General features: G+C 34.5%; 1 protein-coding gene across 6 annotated transcripts in view; it reads right to left on the bottom strand.

Moving 5' to 3' along the window:
* The window catches only part of KYNU (kynureninase), a 156874-nt gene that overhangs the window by 49730 nt on the left and 85060 nt on the right, over window positions 1–22084 (bottom strand). For all 6 annotated transcript variants that reach the window (XM_020984723.2, XM_020984722.2, XM_020984721.2 and 3 more), the window contains one exon: window positions 9519–9617. In XM_020984723.2, coding sequence (XP_020840382.1) covers window positions 9519–9617 — 99 coding nt within the window. The remainder of the gene's footprint in view (window positions 1–9518; window positions 9618–22084) is intronic.

Here is a 22084-nt window from a genome sequence, read left to right as displayed (position 1 = left end):
ATGTGAGTTCCTTGAAGGCAGGGACTGTCTTGCAATTTGTATCTTTAGCACTTAGCACAATGCCTGACACATAGTAAGCACTTAAAAAATACTGAATCTACTTTTCACAGGGTATTGTCTAGTCCGCATGAACAAACACAGAGTGTCAATGACCCAATTTCCCATATGGCAGAGACTAGGCAGCCTGATTCCAAGAGAGTCAGGATGACACGAAATGGAAGGGCCTTGTATAGAATTTCAAGAATGTGGAGACATTTTGTAACTGGTTCCAGTTAGTTAATGACATGGTGGATAGCATCATCTTTGATTGGCTGGATGACAGGAACAGGAACTGAGGTGAGAAGCATTTTTTTAAAAAGCCCTATTTGACCTAGCCCTTCCTATCTCTTGGTGTGATTCCTTTCCTAACAGTGTCCAGTAAGATACAATTCTGTAAGGAGAAAGGCTTTTGTCCCTCTCCCTCTATGACCAAGATGTGGCCCTGTGAATATAGGCCTTGGTTCTTTGCCTCAGAATTTATTCTATTATTTTAGGTGAAGGAATTCAAGCTATGACCTTGTGAGTTCTGAAAGGTCAGAGATATCCAATCCCTTCACCTAAAATGAAAGATCAAACACAGAGGCAGGTAAAGATTTGAAACCCATATTCAAGAAACTTCGTTGGTTTAGTTTTGGAGAGAGAAGGCCAGTAGTTTGCTGGGATCAAGTCCACCTGTCTTGAGTTAAATTCTCAGTGTGAGCATTTATAGCTTAGAAATAAGTTAACACTACAAATCAGACTTTGATTTATTATTTCATTGATTTCTAAGCTTAAGAAAGTGAAGGAGAAAATGTTAATTATGTATATTAAACTAAAAAGCGTGTCTTGCCTACATTTTTTTTGAGAATCAGCTATTAAATATTTACCAATATACCCTTGGAGAAGACTTTATAGCACTGTATCTCACCAGAAGCTGTTAACTAGGATAGAATCATACAAAGAGAAGTCCAATCAAGAAAAAAGGACTAGGTTAAAAAGGGTCTTTTTGAATGCTTCCCCACATCCAATTCTGGTCCCATCACTGAAGCCAATCAAAAAAGCTGCTGTCAAAAAAAAAAAGGCTGCTATCTACCACATAGTTAGCAAACAGGAACCAGTTAACGAATGTCCATACATGATGCTTCAAAGTCTCCAATTCCATTTTATGTTATCATAGTTCTCTAGGAAGCAGATTCCCCATTGTCTTCCAAGTGGGGACTTATATCGGTGGTACTCTATGCATGCTTATAGAGACTAACTATCCCTACTCTCATTATATATGTAAGTTTGTATCCTAACTAAGCTATACCAGAGTACCTCTTTTAAAATAGAATGTTTATATTTGTATTGCTTCTGATAAACTTTACTGAATATCTTTTTCTTCCCTTTGTTAGAGACTCTTTTCAAATTAAAGATTTTATACAGTAGTCAATATTATTGCTATATTCTAAAAGTTAAAAGCTATACCTCTGTTTTCTGTTAATAATCAATAAGCTGTTTTTCTTGAGGGGGGTGTTTGTAAGGGTATTTGGATAATTGTTGGGAAAGGACAGTTCTTTCAAGATAAAATATATTTATATACTTCAAACAATAAATTTAATTCAATTTAAAATTAAAAAATATTCAAATCCAATTGAAGGGCTAAAAAAAGTATTTCTAACAGAAAGATAAAAACCTGTTTCCATTAATATGCTGTATCTTGAGGCAAGTGAACAAATTTTTTTTTATAAATTAAACTATACCCAGCATCTGATATTGAAACTCTTTCCATTGGAAGATAAATTTGCTAAAAGAAAATAAAAAAGAATAAGGAGTTTCTGCTGAACAAAGCTGAAAATCAGGTCCAAGAGGTTGCAAACCTTCTAGTTTCAAATACTATCATTGCATAAAATAGAGGTAATTGACCATAAAATTTATACTATAAAGTATTTTCCAGATATATTCAAATAATTGAAGCAACTATGCTTTCTAGGGGCTCAAGGATACTTAAATTTCATCTTAATTCTTCGTTTTACTTTTCATATGAATGTAAACAGATACTCAGACTAACTTTTCTTGAGAGCATAGAAAGGCTCCTGGGAAGCACAGACACCTTTCAATTTTAATTCTCATGGACAGCTGAGTCACCCCCTATCCTTCTAACATGCAACACAACACACACACACACACACACACACACACACACACATGGAGAAGGATCTTGAGATCTTGAGACTGTGGATGTGCATCTGCAGGGGACGCTGAGCTGATAGTGGAGAGTAAGAGTTCAGAGGACACTGAGCTGAGGTAGCTGAGCGCAAGATTTAGTTTGTTTTTGAAGCGAGATAAACGCAGACACAGCAGCTCGACAGCGTTCAGAGACAAAAGAGCTCCTGAAGATGTTTTGTGATTGCAGATTCAAAGACTAGAGTCTAGGCTTTATAGACTTGTCAATAGTGGTCACAAATTCTAATGGGTATGCTAGATTGGGCTAGTTGTTGATTGTTGTATCTAGAGTTCAGCTCAATTCATCATTCCCCCTCCCCTATTCTGAGGCCTACAAGAATTTCCATCACGATTTCTCCTCTTCTTAAACTGTTCTTAATTCTCAATTTGTTTCCATCTGAAAACCATAAGTAACCATATCTTCTATGTGATTCATGTCTGTTATTAACATTGTTGCAGGGGGGATTGTGATGGAGGGAGGCAAGGAGTAGCTTTTATAGCACAGAACTAAACAAGACAGAGATTTGCAAAGATTAGTAGAGATTACAGAGATTAGTACAAAATACTAGGCCTTTTTCTTTATTAGAGGCTGAGTCAGATAAGAAAGAATCCTATGGTTTTGATTTATTGATAATTTTTATAAGCTCCTAAATATCAAATAAAAAAACAACAACAACAAAACCCACTGTTCACAGCCATGTACTTAAAGCTAATGAGCCACGGGTCTAAGAAGGCCCAATAAAACTTACTTAAAGGCCTGACCCTTTTCTTAGAGTCAGATTGGCTGTATGCATATTTGAAGGGCTTGTAAAGGTCTTAGGTAATTCAAAGACCTCCCTCAAAGTTCAGGCATTGATTAGGGAAAGTTACAATCCTGCTGCTAACTAAGGGAAGAGTTGGGAAAGAATCTGACTTACAAAATTCCAACTATTTGAGGCAGGACAATATAAGTGCATCTTTCTTTTGCTTTGCCTTTCCACCTAAACCTCCACACCTTAACAGCTATCACCATCTGCTGGTTACATATAGATATCAATCAAATACAGTGACTCTCATAAAATAATTGATTCTTTGATTTGGCCCTCAAAACATGTCAGCAGCATCATAATCTGATAAATGACTTGGATGAAAATAAATAACTTCATTTCCTTGTTACAATTCCTACCAAATATACTCATGGCATATTGCTCATTTGTCAATAAATCATTTGATTTCAATAAGTTGGAAAAAGACACATTGAATTTTTTTCCATTTTTTTATCAATCTGAATCAAGATGCCAATTTGTCAAAATTTTTCTTAAACACTAAAGAGCCTTTAATCTAGCATTGTAAACTAAGAATCTGAAAAGGAAAAAAATCCTTTTGTTTTTTGGTGGGATTGCTATTGTCTTGCTAGGTACTAATTATTTCTATGGTAGATAGAAACTATGGAAGAGTATTATTTTTTAACAACACAATATTGGCTTAAAAAAAGAAATGTAGAAATAGAAGACAATAAAAAGCAAACCTTTAAAATTTTGCAAAAAGATCCTTTTTTAATTTCAATGATTCTAATTGAAATTAATGTTGCTTTAAAATGAAATTCCAATTCTGACATAGATAATAAAGTTGTAGAGTTTAAGTTCCATTGTCATCTGTTGAGGGCAGATCACCATAGAAGTACCAGCAGATTTGTTCCATTTCACATCTATTTGTTGTCCTTTTGTCTGATTCATCTACATATTATCTTTGTAGGGGCGATCTGTCTTATCTGGGTTCACCACATATTTATGTTACTTAACCGCAAATGGGCCCTCACTGTTGCTAGGCAATTAATCCTCTGTAATTAACTCTCTATTCCGTTCAACACAGGCTTTTCCAAACTTTTTCATTCCTCCTCAAAATTCCTGTGTCCACCTCCCATACCTTCCCACCTCCATCATTTACCTGAGAACCTTGCCTCATATTTTATTGAAAAAAATTGAAGTCATTTAACAAGAGCCCTCTCTTTTCGCCTCCTTATTTCACATCACTCAGATGCCTTTTCCTCTTTCACACCTGTCTGACATGATAAAGTGGCACTTCTCTGTCCTAAAGCCAATCCTTTCACATGCACAAGTGATCCCTGTGTCCTCTAGTATATTACCACTTCTGTCAGCACCACTCTGTCACTTATCAGAAAAACAATACTATTTGTTTCAATCAAAATTTGCCTTCTCATTCTCCCATCTCATCACGATTCTTCCCAAAAGATTGAGAACAAAAGAAAAACAACACCTGCTAAAAACACATATAGTCCATAAAAAACATTTATACATTGGCCACATCCAAACAAATTTTTCTCCCGTTCTGCATTCTGAGTCCTTCACATGTATCAGGACATAGATGGCATGTTTTAGCATCTCTGGAATTGTGATTGGTTGTTACTCTAGTAAGAGCTCCTAATTCTTTCAAAGTTGCTTGTCTTTGCCATATTGTTGCCATTATATAAATTGTTCTCTTGTTTCACTGCATCAGTTCATGTAAACCTTTGCAGGTTTTCTTCCTAATCATTTCTAATAGCACAATAGTATTCCATCACATTTATTAACTATAACTTGTTCATCCATTATCCAATTTATGGGCAACCTCACCCCTTAGATTCCTATTCTTTGTCTCCTCAAAAAGAGCTAAAAATATTTTTTGTATATCCTTAAAATTTGTTTTGCTCAGAATTAATCCCTCTATTAATCTACTCTTCCTATAATTCCCCTTCCCCCTTTTCCTTATTTTTTTCTTTTGAGTGAAATACATTTCTCTACCCAATTTTGTGGGTGTATTCTTTCTTTCAGCTAATTCAGAAAAGAAAGAGCTCTGGTGTCAGCTGCTTCCCCTACTCCCTCCTCCTTATTGAACAGATGTATACTTGTGCCCCCTTATTATAAGGGTGAGATAATATTCCCCAAGTTTTCTTTCTCTTCCTCCTGCCTCCATAGTATTCCTTTCCCTCCTCTTTCCTATTCTTAAGATCACCAAGATGTAACAGAACCACTCCCAGACCTTGTCTAATTAGATTCCCTAGTGATTCCTGATGATGACAGAGTTCAGTGTAGATATAATGTATCATCCCCCCATATTTGAATGTAAGCTTTTTATCCTTATTTATTCCTTTATTGTTTTTCATTTATATTTACCTTTCTATGTCCCCTCTTGTCTTTTCATTAGAAATGCTTGAAAGACTTCTATTTCATTAAAAATCTATTTCTACCTCTAGAACATTATACTCAGTTTTGCTGGGTAAGTTACTCTTGGCAGTAAGTCTATACTCTTTGCCTTCTGAATATTGCATTCCAAGTTTTCTGCTCCTATTTATAATGGTGGCTAAGTCATGCTTGATTCAGACTGTGACTCCTTAGTACTTGAGTTTTCCCTTTCTGACTACTTGTAGTTTTGTTGTTGTTGTTGTTGTTGTTTTTGTTTTTGTTTTTTTGTTTTGATCTGGAAACTTTGGATTTTGGCTATGATGTTCCTGGGAGTTTTCATTTGGGAATTTCTTTCAGAAAGTGACTTGTGGATTCTATTTCCATTTTGTCCTCTGGTTCTAAGAGATTTGGGCAATATTTTTTCAAGATTTCTTAAAATATGATGTTTAGGGTTGGGGTTTTTTTTTTGTTTGTTTGTTGTTCTTGGAGTTCAGACAGTCCAAGTATTCTTAAATTTTCTCCTTGATCTGCTTTACAGATCAGTTACATTTTCTATAAGATATTTTTCATTTTCTTTTTTTTTTCAGTCTTTTGACTTTGTTTTAATATGTCTTGTGGTCTCATGGAGTCATTGGCTTCTATCTGATGAATTCTAATTTTCAGGAAGTTTGGTGCTTGGGTAAGGTTTTGTACCTCTTGTGCCAATATGTTCATTCCCTTTTCAATTCTTTCATAGCTCTCATTTCTTTTCCATTTTAAATACTCTCATTAAATTTTTTAAAATTTTTCTATTTTAAACTCTTGTTTTATTTCTTCCAGGAATTCTAGTTGAATTTTTATCCAACCTGTATTTTTTTTCTCTGAGTCTTTGCTTATAAATGTTTTGGAGTCATTCTTTTCAGGTTTGTTTCTTGAGGTTCCCTGCTGCCATATTAACACTTTATAAGGGTTTCTCTTTTTTCTTATTCTTTCAGCCTACTTTCTGACATCAGTCGTGATGTTAGGGCTATACTCTGACACACTTAAGGAGGGAAGATCTAGGCTGGTCCTGTTGCTGCTTTCTTGCGGGTAATGAGTGTTGTGTAATTCCAGGATGTCAGGGAAAGGCTAGGGACCTGCAAGCTTTCAGTATTCCCATAGTGATCTGATAGAGGACAAAGACAGATTGCTGCTCCCGAGTCTGAGTTCTGCAAGTTGCTGACCTGGGTTTGGGTCTGAGCAACAATATAATGCTAATTGATTCAGCCCTTAACACCCAGTAGGAAATCTCTTTTGGTTGAGAGTGACAGATTTGTAGGCTCCAAGTTTGTTTGGGGATTTCTGCCCTGGTTATTTTTCTACAGGTCAAGCTGGATGCTGGAACTGAAATCCTGATCTCCTAGGGTCTGTACCACACCACCTTCATCCAGTACCGCAGGCCTAGTGGTTCCCTAGTCTGGATCTGGGAACTCCTTTTGTCCTGGTGTACTGCCTCTCCCTAGGTGCTTGAGAGTTCATTTCCTGAGTTGGAAAAATGACTTACTGTGACTTTTTCTGGATTTCCTCATACAGAGAAAAATCACATACATTTTCTAGATCTATTTGGATGAGTTTTGTGGAGGGAAGCTTGGCTATACTACTTGCCACTACTCTGTCATTTTGGCTCTGCCCTCTCTCACTTATCTTCAGTAAGTCCCTCTCCATTTGCGGCACCCCTGCTGCCTACAAACATGTCTCCATCTCCCCCATCTTCAAATGACCCTCACTAATCTATTACTATTAACTATCATCACATATCTCTCCTATGTTTTGTAGCTATACTTCTTGAGAAGGCCATCAATAAATAGATGCCTCCATATCCTCTTCTGTTACTTTCTCATTAATTCTCCATGCTAATGAAGCTGCAATTATCTTTATTACAGCCTACTTCGAACCTCATAATTCAACTGAAACTGCTCTCTCCAATGATCTCTTAATTGCTAAATCAAATGACCTTTTTTCAATTCTGATCCCTCTTGACCTCTCTATAGCCTTTGATACTGTCAGATATCCTATTCTCCTTGATATTTTCTTCTCTCTAGTTTTTTTTTTTTTGGATCCTATTGTCTCTTGGTTCTCCTGCCTACCTAAACACTGTGTCTCAGTCTTTGCTGGATCTTTATATAGGTCATATTTCCTGGATCCTCTTCTCTTCTTCCTCTATCCTATTTCATTTGGTGAAATCACTGGCTTCCATGTATTCAATTTCCATCTCTATGCTGATAATTCTCCATTCTACTTATACATCCCCAACTTTTCCATTCATGTCTAGTCTCATAATTCAACTACCTATTAGACACTCAGAGGGGATGCTCTGTAGATAAAAGATGTAGGCATGTGTTTTTTGGGTAACCTGTAAGTTTATTTTCCCTTCAACTACTTTTCATCATTTTGTTGTTATACTACTTATACTCTTCCAATCCAATTCAACTCAGCAAGTATTTTTTAAATACCTAATATGCAAAAATGACTGTGCTAGGTGCTGGAAATACAAAAGCTACTCGGTGGTGCCATGCATGAAGTATTGGAATACTTGGAGTCAGGAAGACCTGAACTCAAATTCTACTTCTGACACTTAGCTATGCAATCTTGGACAAATTACTTAGCTTCTATTGGCCTCTGTTTCTTCATGGGATAATAGTAGCTACCTCATAGAAAATAGTTATGAGGATTAAAATAATTAACATATGTAAAATGACTTGCAAATCTTAAAGCCTTCATAAATGCTAGTTATAGCAAAAAAACAATTTTTATGTTAAAGAGTTTATATTTTATTTATGGGATCAACACATAAATAAGGATGTATGCCATGGCTTGAAGAAAAGAGAGAGTCTTAACAACTAAAGGGTTCAGGTTAGATTTCCTGCAGAAGGTGACATATAAGCTGAGCCTTGAAGGGAATCAATCAAGGATTCTAAGAGGTATTGGTGAAGAGAGGGTGCATTCCAGTCACTGAATTCAGCTTGTGCAAAAGCCCAAAGGATGCTAGTCCTACATCTGGGAACATTAAATAGGATTTTTTCTTCATTTGGTTTTGTGCTTTTGTTTTTTGCTTTTTAAGCACAGTGTGTTAAAGTGAATTACAAGATAAGACTGCAAAGATAGGCTGGAGTAAATAAATGAAAGCCTTAAATTGCCAGCTTAAGGAGTATGCATTTTTTTTCTAGAGATAAAATGAATCCACCAATTTATTGAACAGGAGCATGCACAGTCAGACTTATTTTGTAAGATGATTTTTCCCTCCTAAATATATTTGAAGTGTTTCAATAACAAATGTTAGTTTTAATCATAAAAACACACATTTATCTTCTGCCATTCTTGTCTGTAATGTTTTACAAATAAGCTTCTATTCTATACTGGTGTGGTCCTTGATCTGTTTACTGTGTCTTCTCCACATTGAAAGGTGTTTGCTACTTAAGGAAGTTTCTGGGTTTTTTGTCATATCATGGCAAATATTTATGCTATTTAAGCTGCAAATATCTTTTTTGCAGTCTGTTTTATACATCATGAACACTGCAAGATGAGATGACTACAGGTCCTATAAATAGCATTTCCTAATGGCTTTTGATGAATGATGAAACCAGCTCGTTTATTCACTTCTTGAGAACTTATGTAAGCCTTACTTTCATTTATCTTCAACTCTTTGTGTCCTCTAGTTCTACCTATGGTTAGAATGTCAGCATGGATCAACTAGTTAGTCATAAATTAGGAGTTCCAAATAGGCTTCAACATATTACCAGTCATATGTTGTCTGTGACAATCAACATAAAAGATATCATCAAAAATACACATGACACAAAAAAGAAGCTGATCCTGTAGCAAGAATGAGTTATGAGAGATGGACAGACTGGCTGCTCAACTGGTATTCCCGAAATATTGAAATATCTATGGAATATTAAAACAACCAGATGAATGCCTCCATTGCATTGAATAAATACTCGAAGGAGCAATATTCCAAATATAAGAACAAGAGTTATACAGAATGAGATGGTGTAGCTGTGTGGGCAGTTGGGGTGGAAGTTGCGGAAAGTAGTTACTTTGATGAGAGCAAAGACCATTTGAAACATACATTTAAAATCAAAGGATTTAAATAAATGAAGCATATTTTTTTTTTACCTTGTAGGAACACCAGCAGGCAAAATCTACTCCCCAGTCATGTAGATGAAGCTCAACATTACCAACTGCATGGGCCAGATCGAAGCCAACAAAACAACCCTGGGGTAAAATACAAGACATCGCTAATTTGCTTAAAGCTTAGGCAGAGTGAGTACAGAATTCCTTAATATCTTTTGAAAACTTTTCATGCAATAAAATGGGTTAATCAGATCTAAAAAAAAAAAGATCTAAGGATTAGGATACTTTAGTAGTTGCAAACTGTGCTAATTGGGGGAATATTACTAAGGATGAGATATAATCAAAACATCAAAGAAAAGTGCCCTGAAAGGAATAATTGTTTCTAATGTATTACCCACTTGTTTACTAACCTATACTGTTTCATCCGTATTGTTTTGTTTTGCCAGTTAGACTATAAGCTAGCTCAGTATAGGAACTTTGTCTTATGCTTCTCTGTTACCTTCCACAGAGCCTGGGCCAGTTTTGAAAGAACAGAAGGCAGTCAATAAATGATTAATCACATGGCTTACTGGGAAAAGCGTACAAAAAATGAGCCCTGAAATCCAAGTTCTAGTCCTCACCAGAGCACTTACTAGCATCGGAACTTTTGTTACATCACTTAGGCTCTCATCGCCTCAGTTTCCTCAGCTACAAAATGGGAAAAACAATTTCTCTTTTTTTTCTGCTTTACAGTTTTTATATATGGATCAAATTATTAAATCTAGGTGCAAACACTTTGCAAACTGTAAAATATAAGTCATTCCTATTTAAATTATGACTAAAGTATGGTGCTTACAAAAAGAAAGTCCATAACAAAAATTATTTTAATATTCTGCATCTGTTATACAAAATACATATGAATCAAAAAGCATACTAGCTAGCTATGCTTCTACTTTATGTAGGTCAGAAATATGAAAATGAATTTCTAAATCATAATTTATTGGAATGATACTTTGAATTACATAAACTCTGAATATATCCTGTATGTATCTATTTACTTTTCTCCTTCATTAGAATATAAGTTCCTTGAGGACAGGGACTCTGTGCCTTTCTATCACTAGTGCTTAGAAAAATGCCTGGAACATAGTAAATGCTCACTATATACTAATTGGTTGATAAAGAAAGATTATATTTACAAATATTCAATTCTTATTTAACCTCTAAGGAATATTGCTCTTTTTAAAGTATCTGCTTATCTGGAGGAACAAAATCTCTAGAATATCGAGAGTAATAATGAAAAAAAGTGGGAAGAAAGAGTGTCTATCAGTACCAAAACTCAAATTTTACCACAAAGCAATAATCATTAAAAGTTTGGCACTGTTGATAATCAGCCAATAAATATTTATTAAACAACTACTTTGTGCTAGGTATTATGCTAAACACTAGGGGTACAAAAAGGGGCAAAAGACAGTCCTTGTCCTCAAGAAGCTTACAATCTAAAGGGTTGATCAGTGGATGATCAATGGAGTAGATTAGACAGGAAAAGAAGAGAGTCAAACAAATCCAACAGCATAGTTTTGCTAAACCCAAAGATCCCAGTCACTGAGAAAAAAGACTCACTATTTGACAAAAATCTCTGGGAAAACTGGACAACAGTCTGGCACAAATTAGGACCCAACTTTTCACATTACATGCTAAGATAAGCCCCAAATGGTTACATGGCAGATTAAAAAAAGTCACGTCATCAACAAAATTAGAGAATAAAAGAAAAAAGTATCATTTTCATCCTCACAAGATCCCTGAACTATGTCTCATGCTGGTGGCTAAGGAACAAACCTGGCCATAGGGCAGGGCTAAGAGGAGCCCTGAACAAAAAGCTGGCACAGGCTGAGGATATATGGAAAGGCCCCCCTCAATGGAATAGACAGGCTGTTCCAAAAATATTAGTACAGTTTTAAGCTATAGTAGCTTAGTAAAGTTTCAAACTATAGTACCTTAAAACTGAGACACCCCATATTTTCATCTAGCTACTTTCCTGTTTATTTATTTTTATTTATTTTTATTTTATTTTATTCTTAGTTTTTAACAATACTTCCATAAGCTTTTGAGTTTTAAATTTTCTCCCCCTCCCTCTTTCTCTCCCTCCCCAAGATGGCATGTAATCTGATATAGGCTCTACTTATACATTCATATTAAACATACTGTCACATTAGTCATGTTGTAAAGAACTAGAACCAATAGGAGGAACCACAAGAAAAAGGAAACAAAACAAAACAGAAGGAAAAAAGGGCAAACAGTATGCTTTGATCTGCATTCCAACTCCATTCTTTCTCTGTATATGGATAGCATTTTCCATCATTAGACTTCTGGAAATGACTTAGATCCTGGCATTGCTGAGAAGAGCTAAGTCTAGTAAAGTTAGTCATTGCACAATGTGGCTGTTACTGTGTACAACATTCTCCTGGTTCTGGTCACTCGGCATCAGTCCATACAAGTCTTTCCAGGTCTTTCTGAAGTCCACTTGCTCATCATTTCTTATAGCACCATAGTGTTCCATTACATTCATATACCACAACTTGTTCAGCCGTTCCCCAATTGATAGGCATACACTCATTTTTCAATTCTTTGCTACCACAGAAAAAGCTGCTATAAATATTTTTGTACATGTGAGTGCTTTTTCCCATTTTTATGATCTCTTTGGGATACAGCCCTAGAAGTGCTATTACTGGGTCAAAGGGTATGTACATTTTATAGCCTTTGGGCATAGTTCCAAATTGTTTTCCAAAATGGTTGAATCAGTTTACAACTCCACCAACAATGCATTAGTGTTCCAATTTTCTCATATCTTCTCCAATATTTATCATTTTCCTGTTTTGTCATGTTAGCCATTCTGATAGGTATGATGTTTTGGTTTGCATTTCTCTAATCAATAGTGATTTAGAGTATTTTTTCATATGACTATAGATAGCATTAATTTCTTCATCTGAAAACTGCCTTTGACCATTTATCAATTGGGGAATGACTTGGAATACTGCTCTTTTTAAAAGTGGAATACACCACTTTATTCTAATCAAAAGCCTTTTCTACAATGTCAAAATATAGAAACATCAAAAATTTTATTGATGATAGAAAACTGATTACTTTCTTTCATTTTTATCATAAATCATTTGTAGGCAATGGTTCTTTGGGGAATGAAAATATATATGTTGTATTATTTAAATCCCTAGCCTCTGTGGCATCACATTTTCTTTGACATTCATTAACATTGATATGCAATGTGTTGTAAGATGCATACAACTTCTCTTCCCACATGAGTAGCTATGAACATGTACCTAATTAAAATTTGACTAATCTGACAAAATTAGAGGTTATCATCCTGTAGATGGAAAAGTCTTAGATTGGGATTCAGGATCCCTAGCTTCAAGGTCCAGCTCAGCCACTGACTTACTGTGTATTCTTGGTTCAGTAACCTCTCTGGGCCTTACTTTTCTCATCTGCAAAATGAAGGGGTTGAACTCAATTATCTATAAGTTCCCTTCTAGTTTTTACCTTCTTTGAGTCTGAGACATATATAACTACTCTTACTTTTTTTTTTTTATCAAAGAGAATGATCCCCAAATTTGAGAGTGTGGAACAAAAAGAATTAAGAGTGAATTGAAAGACAAGACAAAGAAAAGACACAGTAAAGTAGTTCTCCTCAGTTCTCAGTGAATTAAAGTCAACTGGCCTGAACAAATTATATCGTAAGGAACTTAAAGAGAGGGTTTAGTTTCATCAGCCTTTTCCTAAATGTAGAAGAAGCCACAGGGAGGCAGTATTTGACTTAATAAGAAAAAAAATCTTAAGAATCAAAGCTACAAATTGCATAGGCTCCTTCTGCAGGTGGTATATACTCCATGACTAATGAAATTCAGGCAGAGGTTGTATGTCCACTGCTTATGTGTATTGTAGAAGGGATTCACACATCAGGTACAGGGTTCAACTATATGACTTCTGGGATGTTTTCCAACTCTGAGATTCTATAATTTTATGAGAGCATGGTCTATGAAACGCGAAAAGATAAAAGTGAAAAAATCAACAGGCTATTCACAAAAATTTCACTAGATGGCAGCATTTAAAAATGTTTCTCAAGGAAGTCACTTTAGAGAAGTGTCTAGTTTGTTAAAGAAAAATGATAATGTCATTTCTGCATGGAGTGCTAGTTATATATTATTTTCATAGTTTATAAAAGAAACCAGAGTCACTTTACACATTGTACAATATGATTAAATTGAACATTTTAAAAAGCTATGATTTCTAAATTGATTTTTATCACTAACACACAAGAAACTTCAAATACATTATCCTGACCATATATCAGTGTTTATCACCATCATCAACACTTGTTTTACAATCCAAATGTGCCCATCTCAGCCTTTCCTACCGAAATATAAATTCCTACTAGTATTGCTGAGTTTTCTGTCAACCAATAAAAACTGAAAAAAATAGTATTCAAAGAGCCTCTGTTTTCTTACCATTGTATATATGATATGACATGTCTTTCAAAGTGTGCTATTTACAAAAAAGAATTCATCATTGTCCATATTTAGTTTAAATTAGCTCCCTGTGTACATTCTAGCTGCCTCTCATTGAAATTCCAAAACTTTTAAACTTTTTTTATGTTTTATTTCCCTTCAATACTAATGTTATATACTGTTATGTCAGTACATAATTATAGCCTATACTAGAAGTGCTAAATACTGGGTTATAACTATGATTTCTTCACCAAATCATTACTTCATCAACTGATTTCTTCATTCTTAAAAATTATTTTAAAATCGTCTACTATAGGAAAAGAAATAATTCTATGTGTATGATATACTGAAAACTTTTACTAATTTTTAAGCATGAATTTTTTTTTAATTAAAATGAATCATGGTGTCATCCTGGCCAAGTCACTTAACCTGTGTCTGCCTGAGTTTCCCCATCTGTAAAATGGTGATAATAATAGCACCTGCCTTTCAGGGTTGTTGTAAGGATCAAATGAAATAATAATTGTAAAGTGCTCAGTACATTAGTAAGCACTATATAAATGTTAGCTTTATGATCATCATCACCATCCTCATCATTGTAGGCCTGGACTACTATATACCAGGAGAATTAATTTAGTGCCTATATACTAACAGAAATATACTTAATGGGATGTTTGTCAGGCTTCCTTTATATACATTATGAGACATGCTTGTATAAATATAAATAGGACAGGAAAAGATCTAGAGGTTATGGTAGACTGTACATGTACAGAGGCTGAGTATGATTTACCAATGTATTTTTAGAATTCTAAAAAAAAAGGAAAGGGTGAGAAATTGTTTAAAATGATGAATTTTAAAAATGGAAATTGTAAGTCCTTAATGGCAGGACAGATGACCATTGGTATGGGATGATTTGGGTTGACTTCTACCTAAGGCAGAGAGTTGGAACATTTGACCTTTCAAGATCCCTTCCTTCTCTATGATTCAAAAAATATCCTGACGCCAACAAACTACTCAATTTTTAAAGATATCTAGAAAAGGAGATTGGGCAACTTCTTAGAGCAGCTTGATATTTAGCAGTCCTCACCATCTATTTAATCTAATTTAGCAATAATTAAGCATCTATTTTGTGCAAGGTCCTCTATGGATCATATTAAGGTAAAATAACATATAGTTTCTGTCTTTTTAAACTTATATTCTAATAAAAATGTGGATGAAAATAGGTGTTATGTACAGTAGACTGTGGTAAGTGAGAGAGAAGGCACTGTGTTGAAAAGTGAGAAGGCCTTGTGTAGAAAATCCCCATGAAATTTCATCTAATTCATCCATAACATCATTATTTTGTCTTATTATCAATGGATATTGTGGTGGGTAAAAGATGAAATGACTGAGGAAACAAAGGTCCAGTTTCCAAGTATATTGTTTTATTAAGCAATGAATGCCAACTACACAACAAATCGGGACCAGATCTCCTCAGCTTTGGCACTGGACCCCAAATACAGGAGGACACAGATTTTTATGTACTAAAAATAATTAATAAAATAAGACCAATTACTTAAAAGGAAAGAATTAACAGGATACAAAATTAAGCATTTCTAATTGGAAGATTTCTAATTGGAAGAAAGATTAGGGACTTTCCAAGATGGGAGAGAGAGGGCTAACAGGTGCAATTTCCTGAAATCAAAAAAAAAAAAAAGGTATATCTGTATTCAGTCAAAGAAACATGAAAACAATAACTGATTGACCAATAGCAAGCCAGTTTTCAGACAAGAGATATGGGTTGCTTGTGATGTATAATTGTGAGAAAATTCCTTGTATCAATCTTTGCATTTGACTGGATTTCTGGTCAGCATAACCTAGAGGTCTCTAAGCAGCAGGTAAAGCCTAGTTTACTGGCTACCCAGGGCTAGGTTCAAACAATGCAACAATGCTTTCACACAATTCCCACAATTGAATAAAGTTTTCTCACAAGATTGAAATTGGATTGTACCCACAATTGAATAGAAAGGGAACAGAGATAGCTCCAGAATTGAGTCTCAAGATGGAATCAGTGTAGTTCGCTCAATTCCCACTACAACTTGCTGTTCTAATTCCCTCAATATGGACAATAACTGGTCATCTTTCTTCACTATCTTGGATCTTTTATTTGTCTGTAAGTGAGATATTCAGTATTTGTTTGGGGCATATTTGAAGGTGGCCAATAGAGCAATAGAATTTCTCCATAAGTGGATGCAGTGTGTTTTCTGTCTTCTTAGCTAAATACAGAAAACTCTAGCCTAAGGTAAAAGGATAAGAACGGAAGCAAGGAATCCATGCTATCACAGGCAATATGAAAAAATGCTCCAAATAACTAATAATTATAGAAATTAAAATTAAAACAATATATCACTATACACACATGATGTGCATGTGTATATAACAATATATTTACATATATAATATAACATTTATGTATATGTATATTAAAGGCACAGAAGAGAACAGAAGGAAACACAGTTAAACCGAACAGCTTTGAAAGTTACATGTTAAATTTATATATATATACTTAAAAGGAAAAGCAAGCAGTGCATAAGATATTTATAGTTTCACGTACAATTCTCTTTGTTCTATTTTGTATAAAGGAATGTTTACTTTATTTGCTATTTAAGTTCAATATAAAAATATAATTTTTTCAAAGAAAACTTTAATACAAGGGTACAGGTTGAACAATTTCAAGTGAAACTAAATCTTTCAAAAATAAGGTTTTCTCAAATATACTTTGCCAAAATTATGTTTAGGTTAAGACTAACCCCCATAAGCTTGGAATTTGAACATATGATTATTGTTTTAATATGATAATGGATGATTTATGCTAAGAAGATATCAAGACCAAAACTTGTGGACATGATATAACTGCAATCCACATATTTTGATCTTCTGATAGGGAGAATCATATGAAGAAATTTGGATTTTACTGAACCTCAGGGTACAGACAATATGAAAAGAAATTGGGGTCTGCAGAAAAGGAAGGGCAGATAAAGCTTTCTTAGATGTTTGTATAAGTTGTATGAAGGACAAGAAAAATCTTGTTCAAGAAAGTTCTGTGGCAAGCACTAGAAGAACAACTGAGTTGCCTGAGATAGTAGTTTTGACCTGGAATAAATAAGTGGACCTGGAACCCAGGCACATTGAGGAATAGATGAGTTCTTTGTGTCATAGGTCATAGATTTAGAGGCAGAAAGGACTTTGGAAGCCATCCAACTCTATATTAATAATAAGAAACTGAGAAGCACAGAAGTTAAGTGAAAGGTAGGGAATAACAGACCCAGGATTATCAATGCTTGTCCTTGGGCTTCAAATCCAGCTCTCTTTCTACTGCAACAGGATGCTTTTTTTTTTTTTTTGGTACTGGGGAGTAATGATGAACTAGGAATTGGAACTGGAGATGATATAAATGTTTGCTTTATTCTATAAGTTTTACCAAGCAAAAATATGAAGTTAAACCAGTAATTACTGACATTTCTGTACTCCAAGAATACCACACACTGTATTAAAATAGGTTTTACATTTAGATTTGCTAGATACATATGTGCTTATCACAGAAAACATAGCAAGAGAAGTTATAGCGAAAGTTGCAGGATTCAGACTTTGGACTTTGTTATCCATAGGTCTCACTCTCATTAAAGCAAGTAAAACAAATTATATATTTTTGACACTATGAAATATAAGGTTTCAATATTTCCCTTTTTCTTATGTGTATAGGTACAAAGTAATTCTTTGGGAATCTATCTGGTTGTCTTCTGGATGCATTTTACTGCCTTATACTGGAAATTAACATTGTTTATATAATTTGGTAAATCTAATAAAGTGAGATGAGTTTGCTAAATTTTTTGCTTAGTTTCACTAAAATTTTGATGATGAAATTTCAGGGATATATGTTATTTTGGGTGCATGTGAGACAAAGCTAACATCTTCATATTAGGAAAGAGTAAAGATTCAGGGGAGGCAGAAAATGAAAAAAAACTGAAACAATACCTACTAAAGCAATGCATAAAGAATGGATGTTTCTATATCCTTTATAACTAACATAAGAAAGTTTAAAAGTCAAATTTTGCTGCTTAATCTTTTTCCTGGGACAGTCATTTCTTCCTTTACTCTTATTCAAAAGTAAGAATAAACTGTAAAAGAAAAAAAATCAGGTATTGCTCGTAACCGCTCATAGCCTACCCCTCAAGTTATTTGTCCAAGGTCACATAGATATAAGTAAATAAACCCAGCTTTCAAACTCAGGCTCTCTAATTCCAAATCTAGCACTCTATCCACTGTATCATAATGTTTCTGTAACAGAGAGTCTCTTGAAACAAAGAATAAAAAGAAAGAAAAGAAGAGGGGGGAATTTCAGCAAAATTAACCAACATATCAGCCAAGTCTGATAGTACATACAACGCTCCCCACCTATAGAACCACACCTATGCAAAGAAGGGATAGATTTTTATTTTCTCCTCACTTCTTTGGAGCCTTGCTTGGTCAATATAATAATAGAGAATTCAGTTTCTTTTTATTATTTTTTACATACACCTTGCTATAGGGATTATGTCTATGGTTTTTTCATTTATTTCATTTAGTATCTAATTCTGTATTCACATATTTGTTTCTTATGGCACAGCAATATTTTATTAAATTCATGCACCATATTTTGGTTTTTTATTACCTGACTGATAAGGCATTTACTCTTTCGGAATTTCGTGTGTAGGAGAGAGGGGTCCACATTCAATGTCAAAGGGGGTATATAATGACTATAGGACTGAGTCTATGCCTTGATCCCTTTATCAGGTACAAACACCTCTCAAGTTGAGTCAAGACAGGAACTATACAATTGAATAAGAAAGTAAATTATGTATACCTCTAAATATTTTATATAGCTAAACTATGAGGTGCTCTCAGAGATGCCATTGGAAGACACACCCCCCTTGGGGAGAAGAAAGGAATGTTTCTCTTTTCTTACCCCAACATCAGATTTGGAGGGGAACTACTAGAAGGAGGGGGTTCATCATATTATCACTTTCAAACCAAATCTGGCTCTTAGCTTTTTTGGGCATGGGCTAATGAGCTACTTATGGTTTTAGTATTTTAAAGAATGTTTTATTTTATATAAAATGTAAAAACAAAATAACCCTATTCTTAGCTCATAGGCAGTTCAAAAATAGGCAGCAGACCAGATTTGGCCCTTGGGCCATAATATTCCAACCTCTGCTCTAGACCATAGCAAATGTATCCAAAGAAACAGTCACACACTCTTGGACAGATGTACATAGAGAGACCGTTGCCTAATGGAGGCAGTAGCTTTAAGATGGATGACCCCCTGAGACTATGAATCAAGTGTGGGGAAGAAAAGAAGCTGAAAACCCCACATATGGACTTTATAAAGAGAAGTGTCAGAAAGTGTGAGTTATTTTGTATATCCTATATATGTTCCTCATTGCCATTATACTTGTTTGGGCCCGATCTTCCCAAGAATACTAGGGGTAACTATAGAAGACTGAGCTGCAGGTGCATGCAGAGAAGCTTTTGTCATAATGGTTCTTGCCATATCATTTGATTAAATGTCTCTGAAAAGAGCTGAGTGTATTGGCTGATTATTAATTGGAAACACACTCATGGGGGCTTATAAATTACAGTAGATGCAACTGATTACGAGAGGGCTACCTCTAGAAAACGAGTTAGCAACCATCCTCTTGGGACTTAACCTTTGTGGGCTGGGAGTATATCCTGGAAGGAGTGTTACTTATGAATGACAGAGTAACATCTACAAGAAGTCAAAAGAATGGACTTAATGAAGGGTTCCAGAACACTGAGTGGAAATCCTATTGTGAACCTATGGTAGGATATAGATAAGAGTTGCACAGGATGGGCAAACATGAATAGGTCACAATATGTATCAATGAAGGGAATCTGAAAATGAAATCACAGATACATTGGAGTAGTAGAGTGAAAATGAGGCAAGTTTTATTATTACTCAGTAAAATCAACTTGTTTTAGTTTTGCTTTACAGGGAAGTGAATTCTTAAAAAATTAACTAGAGTCAAATGTAATTCTTAAAATATAAACCTATAAGTTAAACAATTTCCAAGGTTAAGTATGACAAACTTAGAATATTTGGCTTCCTTCAATTACAACTTAAGTGCCATCTGATATTCTCCTGTTATTAATGCATTCTTCCTCCTAAAGTTATATTGTGGTTATTTGTATTTTCAAATGATGTATCTCCTGCCTTTAGAGAATACGCTATTTCTTTGTTTTCTTAGGATTGTCCACATTTTAAAAATCAGAATTGTGATTTTATTAGTTGAGGAAACTCTTACCAAAAATAATTCTTCTGTAATTTGAAGTTTTAAAGAGTTGCTGAGGGCACTAAGAGTTTAAATGTCTTGTCCATAGTCACACAGATAGTATGGACAGGAAGCAGGACTAAAAACTTTTCACTACACCAAGCTGCATCTGTTTTGGACATAATAGTCACTTAATAAATGTCTACTGAATTAAAATGAGCATGGTGAATATTGCAATAATAGTTTACCTCAAGCTTCTAGCTCAAAAGACATTGCAACCAGAGAGTCAGTTCTGAGGTTGGGCTTTGACTAATTCGATAACTTTTTTAAAAATCAAGCACAACAATGCTGCTTGATATGATGGCACAAAGTAATGATAATAATCACAAAATATAATCCTGAATCCTACCACTATGATGTATAGAAGAAAAATAACATTTAATTAAGGAAAATGAAACTTGGGCAGTTCCATGTATTGTATTTAGAAGCATAAGACTGTTAGGAAGTTCACACACATATATATATTGCATAAAAATGTGTATATTTTTGTAGAACATGCATCAATTCACTTCTGAGGTCCCTTTCACCTCTCAACTTATGATCATTTAATATAGACATATCCTGGTCTAGCTAATACATTAGCATTTTTAACCCAACTACCTTTAATGAAGTAGAAAGATGTAACTTACCATAGAGAGCCAAGTATATCCATAGCAATATCTTCAACAAGAAATAAGTCCCATCCCCCAAACACAGTATTCCTTCTCTCTCCTTACCCTCTGCTCACTACCTGTATGGACACATCATCTAAAATCCCCAGACTTCAGCTTTGTATCTGTATAAAGAAGAGTGGTTTGGTTTCGATGGCCTCCAAGGCCCCTTCTCACTATACGTCAAAGGTCCTACGACGTAGTCAAAACTGATCTTTCACTTTGGTGGTGACACATAGGAATTCAAATATTTCTCTGTTCATAGTTTGTTACAATGTCAAAAGGGTATGACTTTTATTTATGAAGTTCTACATGAAAGTCACTGTTAGCACAAAAGTTTTATTGTATTGGTTATGAAAAAGATATTAGCATCTTAAATTAGTTTGAAGTTCTTGGCTTATACCTGACCACAGGTGATGGCATCATACAGAAGAATCAATGAATCACTTCTATTGGAATTATATTCTAGTTCTACAACCAATATAGTGAGACTGACAGAAAAATTATTTGCTATAAATGCAGTGAACTGACTTGGCTATAGTAAAGAGATTTGGAAGAAAGAAGAAGGAAGGACATTCCAGGCTTTAAGCAGGATAGTTTTGTTAGTAGATGAATTCTAAAGTTATAAAACTCTAAGAGAACCCTTTTGGCAACAGGCAACAATGAAATTTTAAATTAAATCCTAAATGAGGCAAATTCTCCTGGTTACTCAGGGAAAAAAAAAGATAAAAAAAGACAAAAAAGTCTTTATGTGTGTCACTTCTTGTCCCTATATAGATTTCTACAGATTAATGAGACATATGTGTATACCAAGGACTTACAGGCCTTCCTTTATTTTAGTGCTTAACATTTAATATCTAAATTAAGAACACATTATATTTATGTATTTCATAATATATTATAGTTATCCATCAAACCACTTTAAATTCTTGGTCAGAAATTTACTAGAGGTTGATTTAATATCTAAATTAAGAACATATTATATTTATGTATTTCATAATACATTATAGTTATCCATCAAACCACTTTGAATTCTTGGTCAGAAATTTACTAGAGGTTGATAAAAGTGTAAGGTTCATTTTCATTAGTTCCATTCATTA

The sequence above is a fragment of the Phascolarctos cinereus genome, unplaced genomic scaffold (genome assembly GCF_003287225.1).
Source record: "Phascolarctos cinereus isolate Bilbo 61053 unplaced genomic scaffold, phaCin_HiC Scaffold_726;HRSCAF=1367, whole genome shotgun sequence".
NCBI classification, from domain to species: Eukaryota; Metazoa; Chordata; class Mammalia; order Diprotodontia; family Phascolarctidae; genus Phascolarctos; species Phascolarctos cinereus.
This window is presented reverse-complemented; position numbering and strand designations above follow the sequence as displayed.